The following is a 16351-nucleotide window of genomic DNA, read 5'->3' on the forward strand; positions in this document are numbered from 1 at the left end:
AGGAAAAAATATTAAGAGACATGTATCTTTGTATTAATCATGTAATGCACAATTATTTTTTATTAAGAAATAGTATGCATTCTTTGCATGCAAGACAAAAATCATCACAGTTACAGAAGACAAGCACAATACTTGTAGTGATTGGATTTTACCACTAATATTTATTTAGATAGTTAAGCATAAATAGGGATGTGTCAAAATGTTGACACATTGAACTCTTCCAGTTCAGGTTCCTCCCTTCTTCTGCAATAAGTATACTTGACTTTACACAGCACAACAGAATGTCTTGGGAAGGAGAAAAGGAAGCTACATTGCAATTCCGTTGTTCCCTCCTTCAGGCACAACCAAGCTATTTCCCTTTCAATTTTCTGAAGTTTCTGCTCTAAACCACCACCAAAATGCAGGCAACATACTTACCTCTCCCACCTCCCTCCTCAAGGAAAGCTATCGATAGCAATGTTGTAATGCTATCCATTAACCTTTTGCAACACATCCACAAGGTGGCTACCTGAACTTACTCTAACCTCCATGGCATCTGAGAGAGATACTTTATGTTTCTTAAGGCTCAAAAAACCAAGTTCGATTTCTAGGTGCCAGATTAAGCCTGGTACAAGAATTTTGTGTTGTAAAATTATGTCTGGCCCTGCAGTGCTTTGAAGTACACTATCCAAGCTATAAATTTATACTCTTACCTCTGACACAAACTTTGTTGTAGCATCACTTAAGGTTTTCAACATTGGCGTTGCTTCAGCATAAAATAAAGACATTCTGTTTGCCAACTCATTATTTACTTCATTTTCTCCCTCTGCCTATAAAACAAAAGGAAAAAAGAATTTTGTTGTTCTGTACATGAAAAAGATAGGTGGTAGTATAAGATTATATTTCATCTCATCCAAGGGTTACCTACTGGGACATTGTTAATCCTCATACGGCTCAGAGTTCTTCTATAGTAGCTGAAGTCATTCTGTATAGCAGGATTGGTCATCTATATAGATATGGAAGTAAAACAATTGTGAAAAACTCAAGAAAAATATAAGGACAAGTATTCATAAAATGTAATACTGAGAAAAAGAAAATATTCAGCATTCTGAAGTAAAAAGGCCTGTGACATTGGGAAGTGATATGTAGAACATAAAGCTTTCTGGTTAAATTCTCAGATTTTTCAGAACAAGATCCAACAAGAACAAGAAAAGCAGTAGTCTCCTATATACGAATTTGAAATTAGTAGGTTGAAAAAAAATGGCTTTGCTAGTTTGACTCCAAGGGTCAGACCAGCAAATTAATATTATTTCAGCTTAGTTCTTTGCACATTAGCAAGAAAATAGCTGGACTATGGGTGTGCACGTCCTAAAAGCAGCAGCATTGTCCCAAAAGGTATGCCAAATTCAGATGAAGAAACATGATTAATATGAATTGAAATATAACAAGTGCCTAAAGCTAATATGATTTTTCATCTGCTTTCCAGTTCAATCTAACTCTAGGTCATGCGAACAAGCCGAGCATATTAGAAACTTCAGTATCTACTGCACACTCTTTTCTAGAACAGAACACAACACTACCCAGATTGCTTCAGTAAATACATTTGTTTTCTTTTTGCTAGCCTTTGTGCTTACAAAATTATAACAAGTTCTTACCTTGAGCTCATCAAATCGGAGTGTAAAGTGAAGAATTTCTGCAAACTGCTTAGCAAGAGCCTGCTCTCGCTCCAGGTGTTGCGTTGGTGAATATGGAGTGCTTGTTAGGGCTCCCAACAGACCTCGCAATCCTGCCTCTTAAACAAGAGGAGAGTATTTTGCAATATACAACTGCACCTGCTTCTTGTATCTCTATTGACTGATATGCTAGAATTAAAATATACATCTGCCAAAATACATGGCAATTAAAAATAAAGGGGCTTGACGAATTGCTTCTATGTGCCACTGTTACCGTATTTACTTATAAACTGCTGTAAAGACTAGGTCTAATCAGTACTGACAGCCATGAAAAAACTTCTTGAAAAGTTTTATTCCAGCTTTGCCTGCAGCATTTGTGTAAAACTTATTTCAATAACCTGTATTAGCAGACTGCAGCCTTTAAGATAACACAGAATTCAAGAGGTGCATACCTATCAGCAGAAGTCACGTTTGTTTTAAGATAAACTTATAATCCAACTTCCTGCTCATCTTGAGAAAAATACCTCACCTCTTTAACAAAGCAGAACTTGCCTGCATAAAGCTTCCATTTTTTGAGCTCATTTTTTACGAGCCATGCTAACAACTGTGTCTAAAAGTGAGGTAACACAAATAGTTTGTGAAAAAACAAATAAAGTCTAATAGGTTTTATCAGCTTAGACACATCAGTCAAGTTAGTTTTGTAAGAGGCATGAAGCACCATCTTAAGTATTGCACCTGCATGAACTAAGATCAGACATTTCCACAGACCAAATTATTTCTGGTGTTTGAGGAGGAAATAATACAGTCACTTTTAAGTAATCTTGGTATCAGAAACATTAACAGAATTAATTCCCAATTAATTAGCCTACTAATTTTCAAAACAATCAGCTGGTTAGTGCTTTCCAGAGTTACTAAAGGGGTAGAGAAAGAAGATGACAACTAAGTGCCCATTCCCTTTCTCCTCTCAGCATCCACTGAAGCAAGCTTGCTTTCACATGCAAGAAGGCAGTATGCAGATATAAGTAAGATTCAATCCAGTGTACAGAAGGAATCTATGCAATATGAGCTTTTATCTACTAACAAGGGGTTGACCTAGACGCAATCACATCTGAATATGCCAAATGTACTAATTAATGAAGACAAAAACCCCCAAGTTAATACCATTCCACTTACCTAGTCTTTGAGAAAATTCATAGAATTTCTTTAGTTTGCCTACTAGTGGAACAACTGCACCCCATGCCTTCTCTTGCAGCTTCTCATCACTGGGATGCTGTATTGCCTTAAATTAGAAAAAAAAGAGGAAAAAAGTATGCTCGGATTAAGAATAACTGATACATGGCTGGAAAAAAAAATATGCAGGACAATTGTTTGAAGAGCTAGTAATTAAAAATTCTACCTCCTGAGAAGCTTCCAGTTGAGAGACAAGCCTGTACTAACCCATGTCTGTTCCAAAAAGCTCTATATACTTGTGTTGAAAATAAGTATCCTGAATAAGAAAACAGCTTGGAGAGAGTATAAGGAAATTGTTAAAAATAAAGCTACTCAAATAAGAAAATTTACGTAACTAGATCTAGTTAATTAAAATCAGTAACTTTATTGGGGAACCTCCAAGCAAAAAAGTTTAGTGATTAAAGCCTCATCCTAATGTTGGTATCTATGACCAATTTCTGAATTAGTGAAGAGGAAAAAGAAAAATTCAAATTTGCTGTGAAATTCAGGCTAAATATTACAGTATGAACATTTCAGCATAATCAACATAAAGCATCACCAAGACATAGTGTATACAGAGCTTTACAGTAAGCTTCTCAGACAAAGCCTTAAATTCAATCTCTCCAGGTTTTTATGATAGAAACTAGACTACTTAGCAACTGCAAAATTACTAAGACAACAGAAATAAAAATGCTCATAACTCTCCTGCTGCATCTTCATGGCCAAGTCCTTGATTCCAAAAAATCTGTTTCAATCAACCCTGGGCTGCGAGTTGCAGCACACTCCTCTCTGGTCCCTAGAAAGTTTCCTTCCTGCGATGTCTGCCTCCTCTCAGGACTGTCTCTCCTTTCTCCATGGGAGCTGCAGGCTTCCTTGCCGAGACACACATTCCTGCCTGATCCTACAGCCTCTCTGTGAACATGCTCCTTCCTTGAAGAAGGAATAAGCTATCTCCCCTCCTAAGGGTTTTGTGTGACACAGTTACCCTTCTTAAACCTACCTTATGAATTCAACAGAAAGAAAAAATCATGGTACTTTAATTAAAGCTGAATGGCTATGAGTATCTCAAATTCATCTGGAGTGAGCAGAGACTCCTCATATCTAACAATATTTCTTAGGATATGTTACAGTGAGTAACTCCTCACTTTAGGAGCAAAGCAGCCCCCATTGCTGCATCTGAGGAAGAAGGGAAGGGGGTTGAGAGAACATTTATTCCACCTTTTCTTAAAGGAAAAGGAAAAATGGATTGACATGCTGTACAGAAACTTTGCTTCTGTTCCAAACATCTACTTTAGTAAATAAAAGCCAATTAAAAGGGATTGAAAATGAGGTGCCTTTTGTGTTAGGATTATCACACATCAGACTTCTCCAATTAGCATACAAAAGGTGTTGATACTACTCAATACTGCACTGTAGTCATGCCACGCTCCCTCCAAATTCACCGCTAACTCAAGAAGAGCTTATGTAGGAATATAATAAAAAAATCAATAGCAACAATTCCATAAAAAGCTTGATAAGCATCATTTGCTATTACATGTGTGCATTAATATTATTGAAACAAGTGACGTCTGTTTTTGCTGCTAAAAAGGAACATTTCTAGAGCAGAAATTCAAGACAGCAATTTTAATAGACAACATGCTCTGCCAAAAGAGCTCCTGCAAGCAAAGTTAAAATCCAGCAGTATTTGGTTAGGATCAGACAACCAACAACCACAGGTTGTGCACAATCATAATGCTCTAGCTCACCTCTCGTATTTCATGGCCAGCTCCTCTATATGACTGCAAGTCTTCCAGTATTCCTTCTGCATCCTTTAACACTACATTCACCTGATTATAAATTTCCTTTTCAGATTCTGTAGGTTGGGCATCTAAACAGTAGAACATATTAAATATATATATATTTAACAATAATATGGAATTCAACAGGCACACCATCACCTATGGGACAAATTCTTTATGCAGCACCTCATCAAGAATTTTCATTCTCTGGAGAGCTACTACAATGTATGAGGGACTCCAAGAGAGTAATTGTATTAATTTTAGTAGACTTTTAGCTTCATTTTGCATCCCAAAAATCCACCTGGAATCTATCCTTCCTGACTTACTTAAAATTGAGTTCGGAGAAGAAATCCTGACAAGTCATCTTTGACTGTTGTGTCAATCTCACCTTGGGGTACAGTACAAACTCAATGGAAGAGACTTAAGTAAGCACTCAAAAGACAGACTCACTGCAGATTATTACAGGAGGTGTTCACATCTAATTGTTATCTAGAAACACTGCATCAGATTATTTTCCATCCTCCCTGCCTCCCCTTTTACTGGTCGGGAAAGGAGCCATATCTTCTATTTCTACATATATTTAATTCTCAAAACATATTCTTTATTGCACTAATCGCAAAATCAGAGCTGAGAACAAAAAGATCTAGTGTAAACTTGGTTGGGTTTTTCTTCGTTCTCCCCTTTTTAAGGATATATGCTGTCTCCCAGTTTTTCTATAATTAGCTAAAGACTTTCCAAAAGTATATTTGATCATCATTTCAAAAAGCCACGTATACATGTTTAAAGAAATGTGATTCAATAAGAAGTATGTTTTGAGAAGAATCAACAAAAGGCTTTAAGCTTTAAAAATAACCACCTAGTACAAATATTCCAGACCTTATTTATCTGATACGAGATCAATTTTTCTTTTAAAATTCTGATGGAAGCTATAAGGTTAGATACTTTTAGACTGATAGATATATAAAAAATTTTGATAAGTTATTGAAGCTGCTACTGAAGGTCTTACCAAAAAAACCCCAAAACCCACCTCAAAACCCTTCTCTGTTTACACGGGCAAAATATGTTATGAAATAAATATCACTATATTTTAATGCAGGATTTCCAATCCCAAAAGTCAGGGTATTAACAATAGATTTTTTTTTTTATAGGGACAAACAAAATCTTTCTACAGACAATATATCCTCATGACTTTGAGCAGTTTAAAGAGTCTGGAAAATGTCTTTTTAAAAATGCTTTTCCATGATGCATATGTATAACTCCCACTAACAGTGATGGAAGTTAGGTACGTACTTACATTAAAAAGAAGAAAAAAAAAAAAAGAGACAGTATCCTAGTGTTACATATTAGAAAAAAACATTAGAAAACCAAGTTTGTATTAGGAGAAAATAAGTTTCACATGCATTGCCTGTCTGGATTTTGCTGTAATTTTTGCACACTTCTTATTTTTATGTTTTAATGCATAGAGAGTGAGCATTATTAGCAGTTATGCCTATATATAGACCTTGCAACAGTTTAACTGTGATATTTTGAGAACCATCAAGAATTATGGGGTGAAAAAAAGCTGGTCACTCCTTTTAAACAAAAATAAAAGAGCACCACATTGATTAGGCATCAAGTAAAAGTGGCCAGTGCTATTCAGATCATCACAAAGGTCACGTTTATAATTTTGAAAGCTGCTGAAGACTGCTGTAAGAAATGAAGACAAAAAAAATGAGGGAAAAGAGCAGACAGGTAAGCACCAGTTGACTGGCAGCAGTTCATGCACAAACATGAAATGCTATAGTGAAATACAGACTAAAACGTGAAGCTCTGTAGCATTCCAGATTGTGTTGTTAAATAATGCAATCAAGACTTGCCACTTGGATCATCTCACACTGAGTATGTCTCTTGCCTATTTAATTTTTCATGCCATTTTTTCTTTACCCTCTTTAGTAAGGATAGTTCATTTTTCAGTGGCGGGGCGGGGGGACGGGGACGGGACAGGACAGCAGAAGGGCCCACAAGAACTCCTCCTCCTCATTTCAAAACCCACCAACAAGCAGAACAGATGTAGTACTATGACCTCCCAAGTTTAGACATGAAAATCATTTTCCAGACACAAATTAAGTGGTCTTCACTGAACAGCTGGCTATGCAAGTCAACACCTTCAAAACCTCTGTTAGTGTGTTTCACTTAGGATATAATCAGCCAACTACTGTATTTCATTTCCCTAAAACATTCCAGGAAACTTTTCTAAAATAATGGTTTATACGTGAATTTGTTGGGGTGGTGGGTTGTTTGTTTTGATTATAAAAAACTTCTAAATATGTAACTTTTAAAATCCAGTAGGCACTGGATTATTTCTTTTGGTATGTATTTCAGCTTGGTGCACCTAGTCCTCTCCAATAGAAGAAATCTGTAAACCTGATTTGGCCCAGCTAAGTTCCTCTCCCATCTGCAATTCTTCTGCACCTAGAAAAGAGCTCAAATTTAAAAAGTAAACCTAAAGTCTTTTATATTCACTTCACAATACATTTAGGATTTTATTAGAATAGATTTAAAAGGCACAATATAGAAAATCTTCAAGCCCTAGTGCTGGCTAGCTCAGAGCAATTGGTTTATTTGCTTCTCAGTGCTGGTTAGGGCACTGCATTCTGAAAGCCCATCACAGGCGGAGAAAGAGGGAGAGGTTCTTCTTCCTAAGCACCGTTGTAATCTTGAATAGATGGAGGTAGCATTCCCACATATCAATAAGTACCTGAGGACTCAAGCTATAGGACTTTCACTTGAGAATCACTAATTGTGGAACTCGTTTTCCTCAACGTGGAGTGCACAGAGCAGGAAAGGGAGTTGTACTTCTGGAGTTAGTCTTGACAACTAAGAAAAAGCAACCAGCAACGCGGGGCATCCAAACAGCAGGATGAAGGGATTTCCCTTTTCCCCTTCCATGGATGTAAGTTTCTGCTACAACTTTATGATAAGGCTTTGCCTTTACCCAGCAATGTTTTCCACAGAAAGAACAAATGCAGCAAGCACAGCACAGCTCACTGAAATGTTCTGAGGTTTGATGTTGTTGCCACGGGAGTCAACCTCTGGTTATTCAGGGCAACTTTCCCATTTTTAATCCAACACTAAGAAAAGTGAAGACTGAGGTCCCTCACGTAAATGGGGAGTTCTTATTTAAATTAATTTTAAATTTAATCAGAACGTTACTGAACTAGATGCAATATACATTTAGAGTTCAGAAAGCTCACATGATAATGCATTAAAGACAAAAGAGTAGACTTGAAAACAATATACAAACACTGTTATGTGAACTAAATGCTATGGAAATATGACAACATATTGCATGCGGGGAACACATACATTTAGTGACTGCTTAAAAAATATTTGGCTAGCCTACAGAACTAGTAGGGAGAGAAATTTGGGGTTAAAAGTTTATACTGCACAGCAGACACTATTTAAGCTGAGATTTTTCCCAGGGAAGAACATATCAACTCATCTGAAACTGGCTGGGACAAAACTCACAAGCAAGGGAGAGAAAAATCCCAGACTGCTGGAGATGAAATAATTTATTCATCTCTATCATCATTACTATGGAGAATGCTATCTTTGTGGCTCCTCTGAAACCTAGCCAAGTTCTTTGGAGATAATGCAGAATACTTTCAGCGCTCACTCGAGATCACCATCTGCAACCAAAAGTACTCTGAATTTTAGCTACTATTCAAATCAGTAAATTTGGAAAGGATTTGCACTGCGACAGTGATGACACCAATGCAGAAGTTGAGCTGTACATTTCCCACATTGTAGGTGCCTGTTTCACATTAACAATATTGTCCTTACAAAGCTGTGCATTTTCCCTGCTCACGTTAAAGTGGCACTGCAGAGACTTTAGTAGAATACTTAAGCAACTATTTGTTTCAAATAGGTAAGGTGAATGACCAAAGAAAACATAAGCTTAACCAGTGGTAAGGCAAGGAAAAGCCAACAGCCCATTATATCATTTATCAGAACATTTTTTGCATGTATTCTGATAGTCAGTCACACAAATCACTGAAATTTAGCACCAAGATAAACATCTGGAAAAAAATATCTTAGAAAGCAGTCTAAAACCTTTCTAAATCTGGAGTTTGTAACCCTATAAAGGTTTATGGACATTAGATTTTTAGCTCTTCATGGTACTGTGCAAGAAATGTTTAACTAGTCTACTCACTCCAAAGATATCTGTGGATTTAAGAACAAAAGACTTCAAACTGTGTATTACTGGGCCAGGCGTAACATAGAATGGCAAATTTGTTTTTAATACAGAGCTTACTTGCTCTTTCACATAAAAACACAATGTTAAGTATCACAAGATTAAGTGCCAAGTCTTGAAGAAAGATCTTGACTGTGTCAAAGCCAAGATCCTGTCAAGGCAAGCTATGTGAAACAGTAGAAAGAAGCATGGATACACAATATAGCAGCAAAAAAACAAATGCAGGACAGGGTCCAAAGTGAATAAAGAACAGTCTAACAATTCAGCCATAATATAAGTCACTTAACTTGACTGCGTATGTAAACATTTCATGTCAGCAACCTGCTTACTCTCATGCCAAATATTGTTCATGCTCAAAACATGCACTTTAAAACAAAATTGATAGCTAAAGAATCATTATTCTTTTAAAAATAGCAGCAATTGTTATTGCAATTGATTTTAGAATTATGCCTCTTGTATCCAGCTAACTTGAATTTAATTTAATCCAACCAAATAGTCATTATTTGCAAATTAAGCTGGAGCTTCACAACTCCAATATTCTCCCATATCAGTTCTCCCTACTTCACTGAGTTGTACCTATTCTAATGCATCTCACATATGTGAGATTTCAAGTGGTTTTAAACAACATTTTTATTTCTGATTTTTGAACAAAGCCCTTGATAATCTCCCCTTTATGAATAATATGTATGGCTATAATCTTCCAATAACAATATATTCAGAAGAGACAATTGATAAAATCAACAGTACAGGGTAAGGGATTAGAGAAGTTACAACTTTAAACATCACTGAAGCAAAAACACGTTTCTCCAAGCATTTGCTTTCCCATTAGAACTAATACAATCAATTGCTACTGTTTCATCAAACACAACTGAAAAATAATTTGGGGGAAGAACAGAAAAGAAGATATAATGAATCTCAAATTATCACAATACTTCATCAATTTTTTTATTATGCTATTCCATTGTATTCTATTACATGGTCAAAATGCACCTGAACATTAGCTTTCTTAGTTTATGCTTGCTGATGTACAGCTGGGTAAAGCAATAGCATATCCCAAAAGAAAGTAATTAAACATGCATAGCAGCAGCCAACAACACTTACCTGCCATTCTTAGGCTATATTACATCATGCAACAAAAACTAAAAGCAGAAATACTAACAATATGTGAACCTTCCAGAATGCTTGGCATTGATCAGACAAGCTACACGTCTCTTTTCAAAAGCAATTTCATCTCTATACTCTCTGAGCCCCCCCTTTAAGGAGGTATGAGCTTAACGATCAAATTTCAATGCCAAATCAAATAAGGTTCACATATACACCTTTAACGTGATGATGTTGGAGAGCTATGAATAGCTGTTGTGAGCCAATCTGTATATGCAGCATTATTCAGTGGCACACGAAGTGAAGAAAAGAGAATCAGGTTTCATATTCGGTCCTTCCTTTAAGGTGCATGTATCTCCTTGCAATTTCAGTAAGTCTTCAAATAATTCAAATTCTTTTTAAAGTTTTGATTAAAAGCAGACAGAATTTTCATTTAAAACAAGGACCATATCAGATTCCAGCAGTAAGATATGATTTGAAAGCCCTCCCTGAAATAAAGATTTTACGTTTTAGAAACTGAGGTTATTTTAAAACAGATTATTGCTTTCTACAAAAGTTCGCTGAACAATTATCCATAGCTCAGGCATGCAAAGCTGTTAGAAGGATGGCAAAGCGAAAACATACACTTAGTACATGACAAATGCAGTCTACTGCAGGCAAAGAGTAATAGATATATAAAATCATCTTCTCACTTTCAAAATCAAGGAAAAAATTTGGCCCCTGCTCAAGGTCTGTGCATGTCAAAACTTTTAGAAGGTTCCCCATGTTAAGGTACCTGCCAAGACAAGAATGAGAGAAAAGAAAATTTTCTTTTTGTAAGAAGGAACAGCCCAAATATAGTTGATTGAAGCTGTGGGGGAAAGAAGACCAGAGTTCCATCAGGCACGAACCCATCCTTCAGGCTGCCACCCTGATGGGTGGAAGGTGACCCCCACCTTGAGGACGTACAGCTGGTGATCCCAGAGATGCAATGCAGCTTTCCTGTAAGAAGTGACTACGTCACCAACATCTTCACAGCTGCCCCTTTGAGAACGGGGCAGAACTCCAACCGAAGGCCTCGCCAGTGACTAATTCTGTCCCAGCACACCCTAGCACCAGTGTCCTGAGCAGGAGTACCACACTGAGGACCAAGTACTGTATTTGCAAGCATTGACATGGTAGCCATGCTACAGATTTTTACCTGATGGGACAACAGAAGGATAGAGCTTTAATTTTGTCAGCCCTTATAATTTTGTCAGAAAGCCATTATAGAAAAAAGCATCAAGATACATCATTTCAGTGTGCAGAAAATGCTAACACAGGTATGCCACAGATCTTTTACACAAGGTCCCCAAAACATCTGTGAAGCCCTGACAATTCTACTTTGGACTTTTGGATGGCAAAAATGCACATTAACTGCACCACGAATGACCAAACCAGGATCAGGAATGATTTAGCACTCACTCTTGTATAAGACAGGATTACAGTGAAAAACTGCTTAGCACAGATTACTATGGCATACTGACAGAATTTTTTGTTTTACGATTACTCGATTTGCAGGCAGATGGATGGACATCACTGACCACAGAGACCCAAAATGACTAAGCACAAGGAAAGAAAATTTACACGGTAGCATGATGGTGGCTTGGCTACTACTGGAGGTGGGGAGGGATTAAAAAAAAAAAAAAAAAAAAAAAGAGGAACGGAAAAAAACACATGCAAATCTTTTTTCAAATTGCACATTTGTAACTTGAGTCCCCTAGCCTTCACTGCAGCAGGTATAAGCAACCCTACTGTTACCATTTTAAATGCACCAGCTGTGAAGGGCCGAGAGACTTACTTTCAAAATCCAAGAAAAAATGTGCTGCATTGTGGTCTATGTCCCTGGTTAGCACCTTAATGAGATTACCCATGCCAGCAAACCTAAAAATAAAAATGGCAAAATAATTTAGTTCCAATAACCATTTCCTATTTTAAATACATGCCTGGGGCTCACTGGAGCAGGGCTCCCATTGGGTTTTGCCCACTGGATTCATCACCTTCTGGTGGGGAGTAGAAAATGCGCACTGTACAGCGCATTTCTACTCCCCTTCTTCTTGGGAGGAGTAATTGTTGAAAAAAATTAAGAATTATAGCTTTGACAAAAATAAGTTCTGAATTACTGACTCTTTTTCATCTTTCTTTAATACTTTTAAAGAATATGTTAGCTATGATGACTGACCAATTGTTTTGCATAACTGCCACAACCTGCAGCCAATAAGGACAATTACTGCTTAGGACAAAAGCAACCTCAAATGGAACTAGTGTTGTCATAAGCCTGAGTTTTTACTCTCTCTCCATAATCCAAAACAAATTTCGGAAAGCCTACTAGTAGTAGTCATCTGTGGCCAATGAACAGTTTTCCCCATCAAATCATGTAAGTGATGAGTTAAACGCAAGTTAGACTTTTCCAAAAACAGAAGATAATCAAGTTTCAACAGTTCTTCTTATGCTTGCTGTCACATCCCAGCTAAAAGATATGAAAAGTGGAAGAAAAATTAAATAGTCATTAGATTACTTGAGGTCAGATAAATTAAGGAAACAGTTTCAAACATCACTGTAAGTTTCAGAAATCAATACTTTCAGTATGACTATGAAAACTGCATTTTATAGCAAGGCACCTTTTCAAGGACCCTCCCATATTTTACAGAGGCTGAAAATATCCTGAAGAACCATTGCCCTGAAATACCAGGAGTTCACTGGAATTCTGCTGCAAGACAAACACAAGACACTAACCAAAAAATCTGATTTCAAATTATTTAAGTCATCAACAGTCTGACATTTGGATTCAAGCATAAAATCTAAAAAATCAAATTTCAAATTAGTGTAACTATACCAACCTTCGAGTGTATGCCTTTTTTTTTTCCCTGATTTTTACTTTTACTGAAGACTGATGTTTACCTGGAGGGAGGTAGCATGACAGTAAGAATTATTAATTTACTAGGAATCAAGAAAACCGACGCAATGTGAAGTCAAAATAAATTGTCAGGCAAGACAAATTTTCAGAACCTGTGTTGACGGATTTCTTGAGTTCCATAAGAAAAATGCAACCTCTGGGTGAGGGAAAAGCAAACTAAGAACAGCACGCAATTTATTTTTCAGGATCCACAAGATTCAGCAGTAACTCACACAATCAACAAAAGCTACAGAAGAAAGTGGGAGTTAATCCCAGATTGTTGAAGGTTACTCAGGTCTTTGCTCCAGCAACTTCTACAGAATGACCAAACAACAATTTAGATTTTTAGAAAAGCAACTCTGAGTGTAACCCAACTGATCACAGTGAATTTTGCACCTAGAACTTCATCAGCAGGTGTATGCTTGCTTTTTTGCATGTTCAGCTCTTGCCTTGAAACTCAAGAAAATGCAAGTTCTACTTCCTAAGTATTTGAACTCAGTTCTCTGGAAAGTCAGATTTCTGAGCCTGTAAGAAACACCCATTATTTAAGGAAGTTTAAAATTAGGGTGTCCAGTTTAGACACTTATCTCAAAAACTATTCCATCAAAACGTGTTTCTTCAAAGACGCAGCTTTTCCAGAGCTTTTTCTTCCATAGCTCAGTGAACTCTTCAAATGCTACACGTGCACCAATGCAGCGTAAACAAGCAACATCAGAAAGCAGAGAAATTACTTTTCCATATCTTGCAAGAGTGTTCTGTAACACAAGACTGAATAACCCACTTAGTCCACTCCCCAACAAGGACATTCATAATGTGGAAAAAGCAGAGGCACTCTTAAACAAGTATTTTCAACAGGGGCAATAAAAAGCCAAAAGCACAAGCTGCCTAATGATGATTGAGTCTGTAGATTCAGATTTAAAAACCAAACCTCAGCCTCAAAACAGCGTATTGCATATTTCAATTCCAACATTAACAAGTAAACAGCAAATACATAGCAGAGAATGATATTAACTGCCTAAAGAGAACTCTAACTATACCTGCAATTACTGCCACGCTTCAGCTCTTCAGCTGCACCATCCCCTCCTCCACCAAAATATTTTCAATACCTCAAGTAAATGCCTCTATGTAGGTTCTGCCTTTGTTTTCATATTAACCAGTCTCTTAAGAGTTTACAGGGTCATGCATGTGTTCAAATATTGGATAATACTACTTCTGAAGGCTAGAGTAGGAGCATGCTTGAAGGGTTTAAGTGTTTTGAAGATAAGTTTACAGAAGAGCATATAGCCACTGCAGAAGAGGTTACTGAATCCCTACCACCTCCTAAAATGAGTAAGGGGTCGGGGACTCAGTTTTGCAATACAAATTCTTTCATTCGGACCTTCACCCCTCAGAAAAGTTTGCCAATAAGAATAAACGCTTTGTTTTCTGGGAGTGAGTTTAACACAGTGAAGCACAATAAAAGGTTTGGCACTACAATGAAACAGTAGATAGGAAACAAATTCAAGCAGAAGATGCAACTGACCTAATGGTAACAGTTCAGTGAACAGCCTCTCTGAGAAAAGGAGAGAAATTGAAGATGATGAGAATGGATTAATTCAACTACGACAGCACCAAGATGACAATATGTGATATAGGAACACACTTCAATTTACATGATTACAAAGCCGCATGAACACTTGTTCGTAATGAAGTTCTAACAGACCTCTTCCCTCATGCATTCAGCATACTGAAAAAATCTTGATAAACTTCAGTCATGTCAGTTTTGTGTACAAGATACAGGAACACATTTGCTTTCTTCACAGCAAAACATTCACTGTATATTCAGTTTTTATGGAGTGAATGAAAATCTAGCAGAAGCTGGACATACACAGTATTTCTGAAACTTGTATCAAGATGAATTCTAACAGCTACTTGAGGATCTCAAGTATTCCTTAATACTAGAAGATTTTCTGTGTTTTAAGAACTGTGAAAATGACCATTCCTCCAAGTTGTAATCCAAAAAGACATTAAGAAGCTAGAAAGAGAGCTTGAAAACTCAATTTGAGAAGATATAATTGATCTAGCATTTCTTGGGAGAATACTTTCTCTCTCCTTAGCATTCAAGGTAATGAATGCAAGATCCAACAGATAGAAATTTATTCTTCCCGCATGGCTAAGCACTAGCTTCTCGAGCTCTGAAATGGCCTTCTAGAAATGAGACCGTGGTGTCACAGCGTAGAACTTCCCAGAGGCATGGAAGCAGCAGCAGGTCAACATGCCATGGCTCAGGTTAGATGGCTCTGCACTTCTGTACATTATTTTCCTTCAAAAGGTACAGCTAAGCAGCAAGAAGAGCTGACCTGTTGCACTTGGGTGGAAACCTGTAGAGGGGAAAATGAAAACTGACCTTTCTGAGAGGCTGCGATGTCAGCAGAATACCTGGATCAATCTAGAGTAAAGGAGCCTAGCTCAGAGATGCTTCAGGCTCCTGACAGATCCAGATGTACTAGAGATTCTTGCTTTGTTCAAGATGGCTCATTGTCTGCATTTCTGCTGGGTCCAGAACACATGAAAGAAGGTCTGCTACTGGCTCTAATATTAAAGATGATGACAATCTGCATCTAAAAGAAACAGTCTACAAAACTAGCCATTACAGTTATTTTCAGGGACCTCTTCTGCTATTTAATGTCCTGTAAAAACATCACCAGCACAGAAGATTTTGGTAGTTCTATGAAGACTTATCTTGGTAATTAACCACCACAGCGGCATGCCCAGTCAGTACTGATTTACTAAGCACTCTTCCAACTTCCTTGAAAGTCCACAACTTCAGCTGAAGTAAACTGTTTCATGAAGTCAGATGTGGTTCCAGTTAACAAGCTCTGACGCTGAGCTATCATTGCCTAGTCAAGGACATCTTCCAGCACTAACTGCATCCTTCTTGAGCTCATTGCCACATCAGTCAGCCCCAATTCAAGAAAGACTTGAGCTTGTATAAAGACCAAAGCCAACAGCAAGCACTACTACTGACTAAGTTTTATATCCTGCAGCTGGGCTTTGTCTCAGAGCCAAACAGCTGACTCAGAACACTGACTGGAAGTAACTCTTGTGTGTGCTAACACACCTTTTGACCCACAATTGTTCTAGCGCAACCGGAACAAAATCCACACTAAAGCTGTAATCCTTATCAAGAAGAATTTTGCATATTGCACTCACCAACGTCAAAATATTTACATGCCCAGCCTTAAGTATGGTTTAGGTCACTACCTATTTGTTCTTCCACAGCTTCAGATTGTCAACCTTTGTCCAATTTTATTTGGTATTCTCATTCAGAATATAGTACACTTCAAAACTTGCAAACTGTTTTTTTCTCCCAGCGGTCTTACCGATTTGAACATTTTATAGTGCAGTGTCCAAAGGTAACTCATTAGGCAAACTGACAGTGTGAGATTCAGTAAAAGCACGCTTTAGACCAATGGAGTTTTCT

At 37.3% G+C, this 16351-nt stretch overlaps 1 protein-coding gene across 5 annotated transcripts in view; it reads right to left on the reverse strand.

Moving 5' to 3' along the window:
- The window catches only part of CYRIB (CYFIP related Rac1 interactor B), a 102173-nt gene that overhangs the window by 6230 nt on the left and 79592 nt on the right, over positions 1-16351 (reverse strand). For 3 of the 5 annotated variants that reach the window (XM_075023959.1, XM_075023958.1, XM_075023960.1), the window contains exons 4-9: positions 10667-10749; positions 4607-4728; positions 2826-2931; positions 1635-1771; positions 908-985; positions 693-809 (exon numbers count right to left, since the gene is read on the reverse strand). In XM_075023959.1, the coding sequence (XP_074880060.1) occupies positions 693-809; positions 908-985; positions 1635-1771; positions 2826-2931; positions 4607-4728; positions 10667-10739 (633 nt within the window). In that variant the 5' untranslated portion in view covers positions 10740-10749. Of the gene's footprint in view, positions 1-692; positions 810-907; positions 986-1634; positions 1772-2825; positions 2932-4606; positions 4729-10666; positions 10750-11793; positions 11877-16351 lie in introns of those variants that run through there. The other 2 variants (XM_075023961.1, XM_075023962.1) reach the window with 2 other exon arrangements.

This window comes from Buteo buteo, chromosome 3 (assembly GCF_964188355.1).
Source record: "Buteo buteo chromosome 3, bButBut1.hap1.1, whole genome shotgun sequence".
In the NCBI taxonomy this organism is placed as follows: domain Eukaryota; kingdom Metazoa; phylum Chordata; class Aves; order Accipitriformes; family Accipitridae; genus Buteo; species Buteo buteo.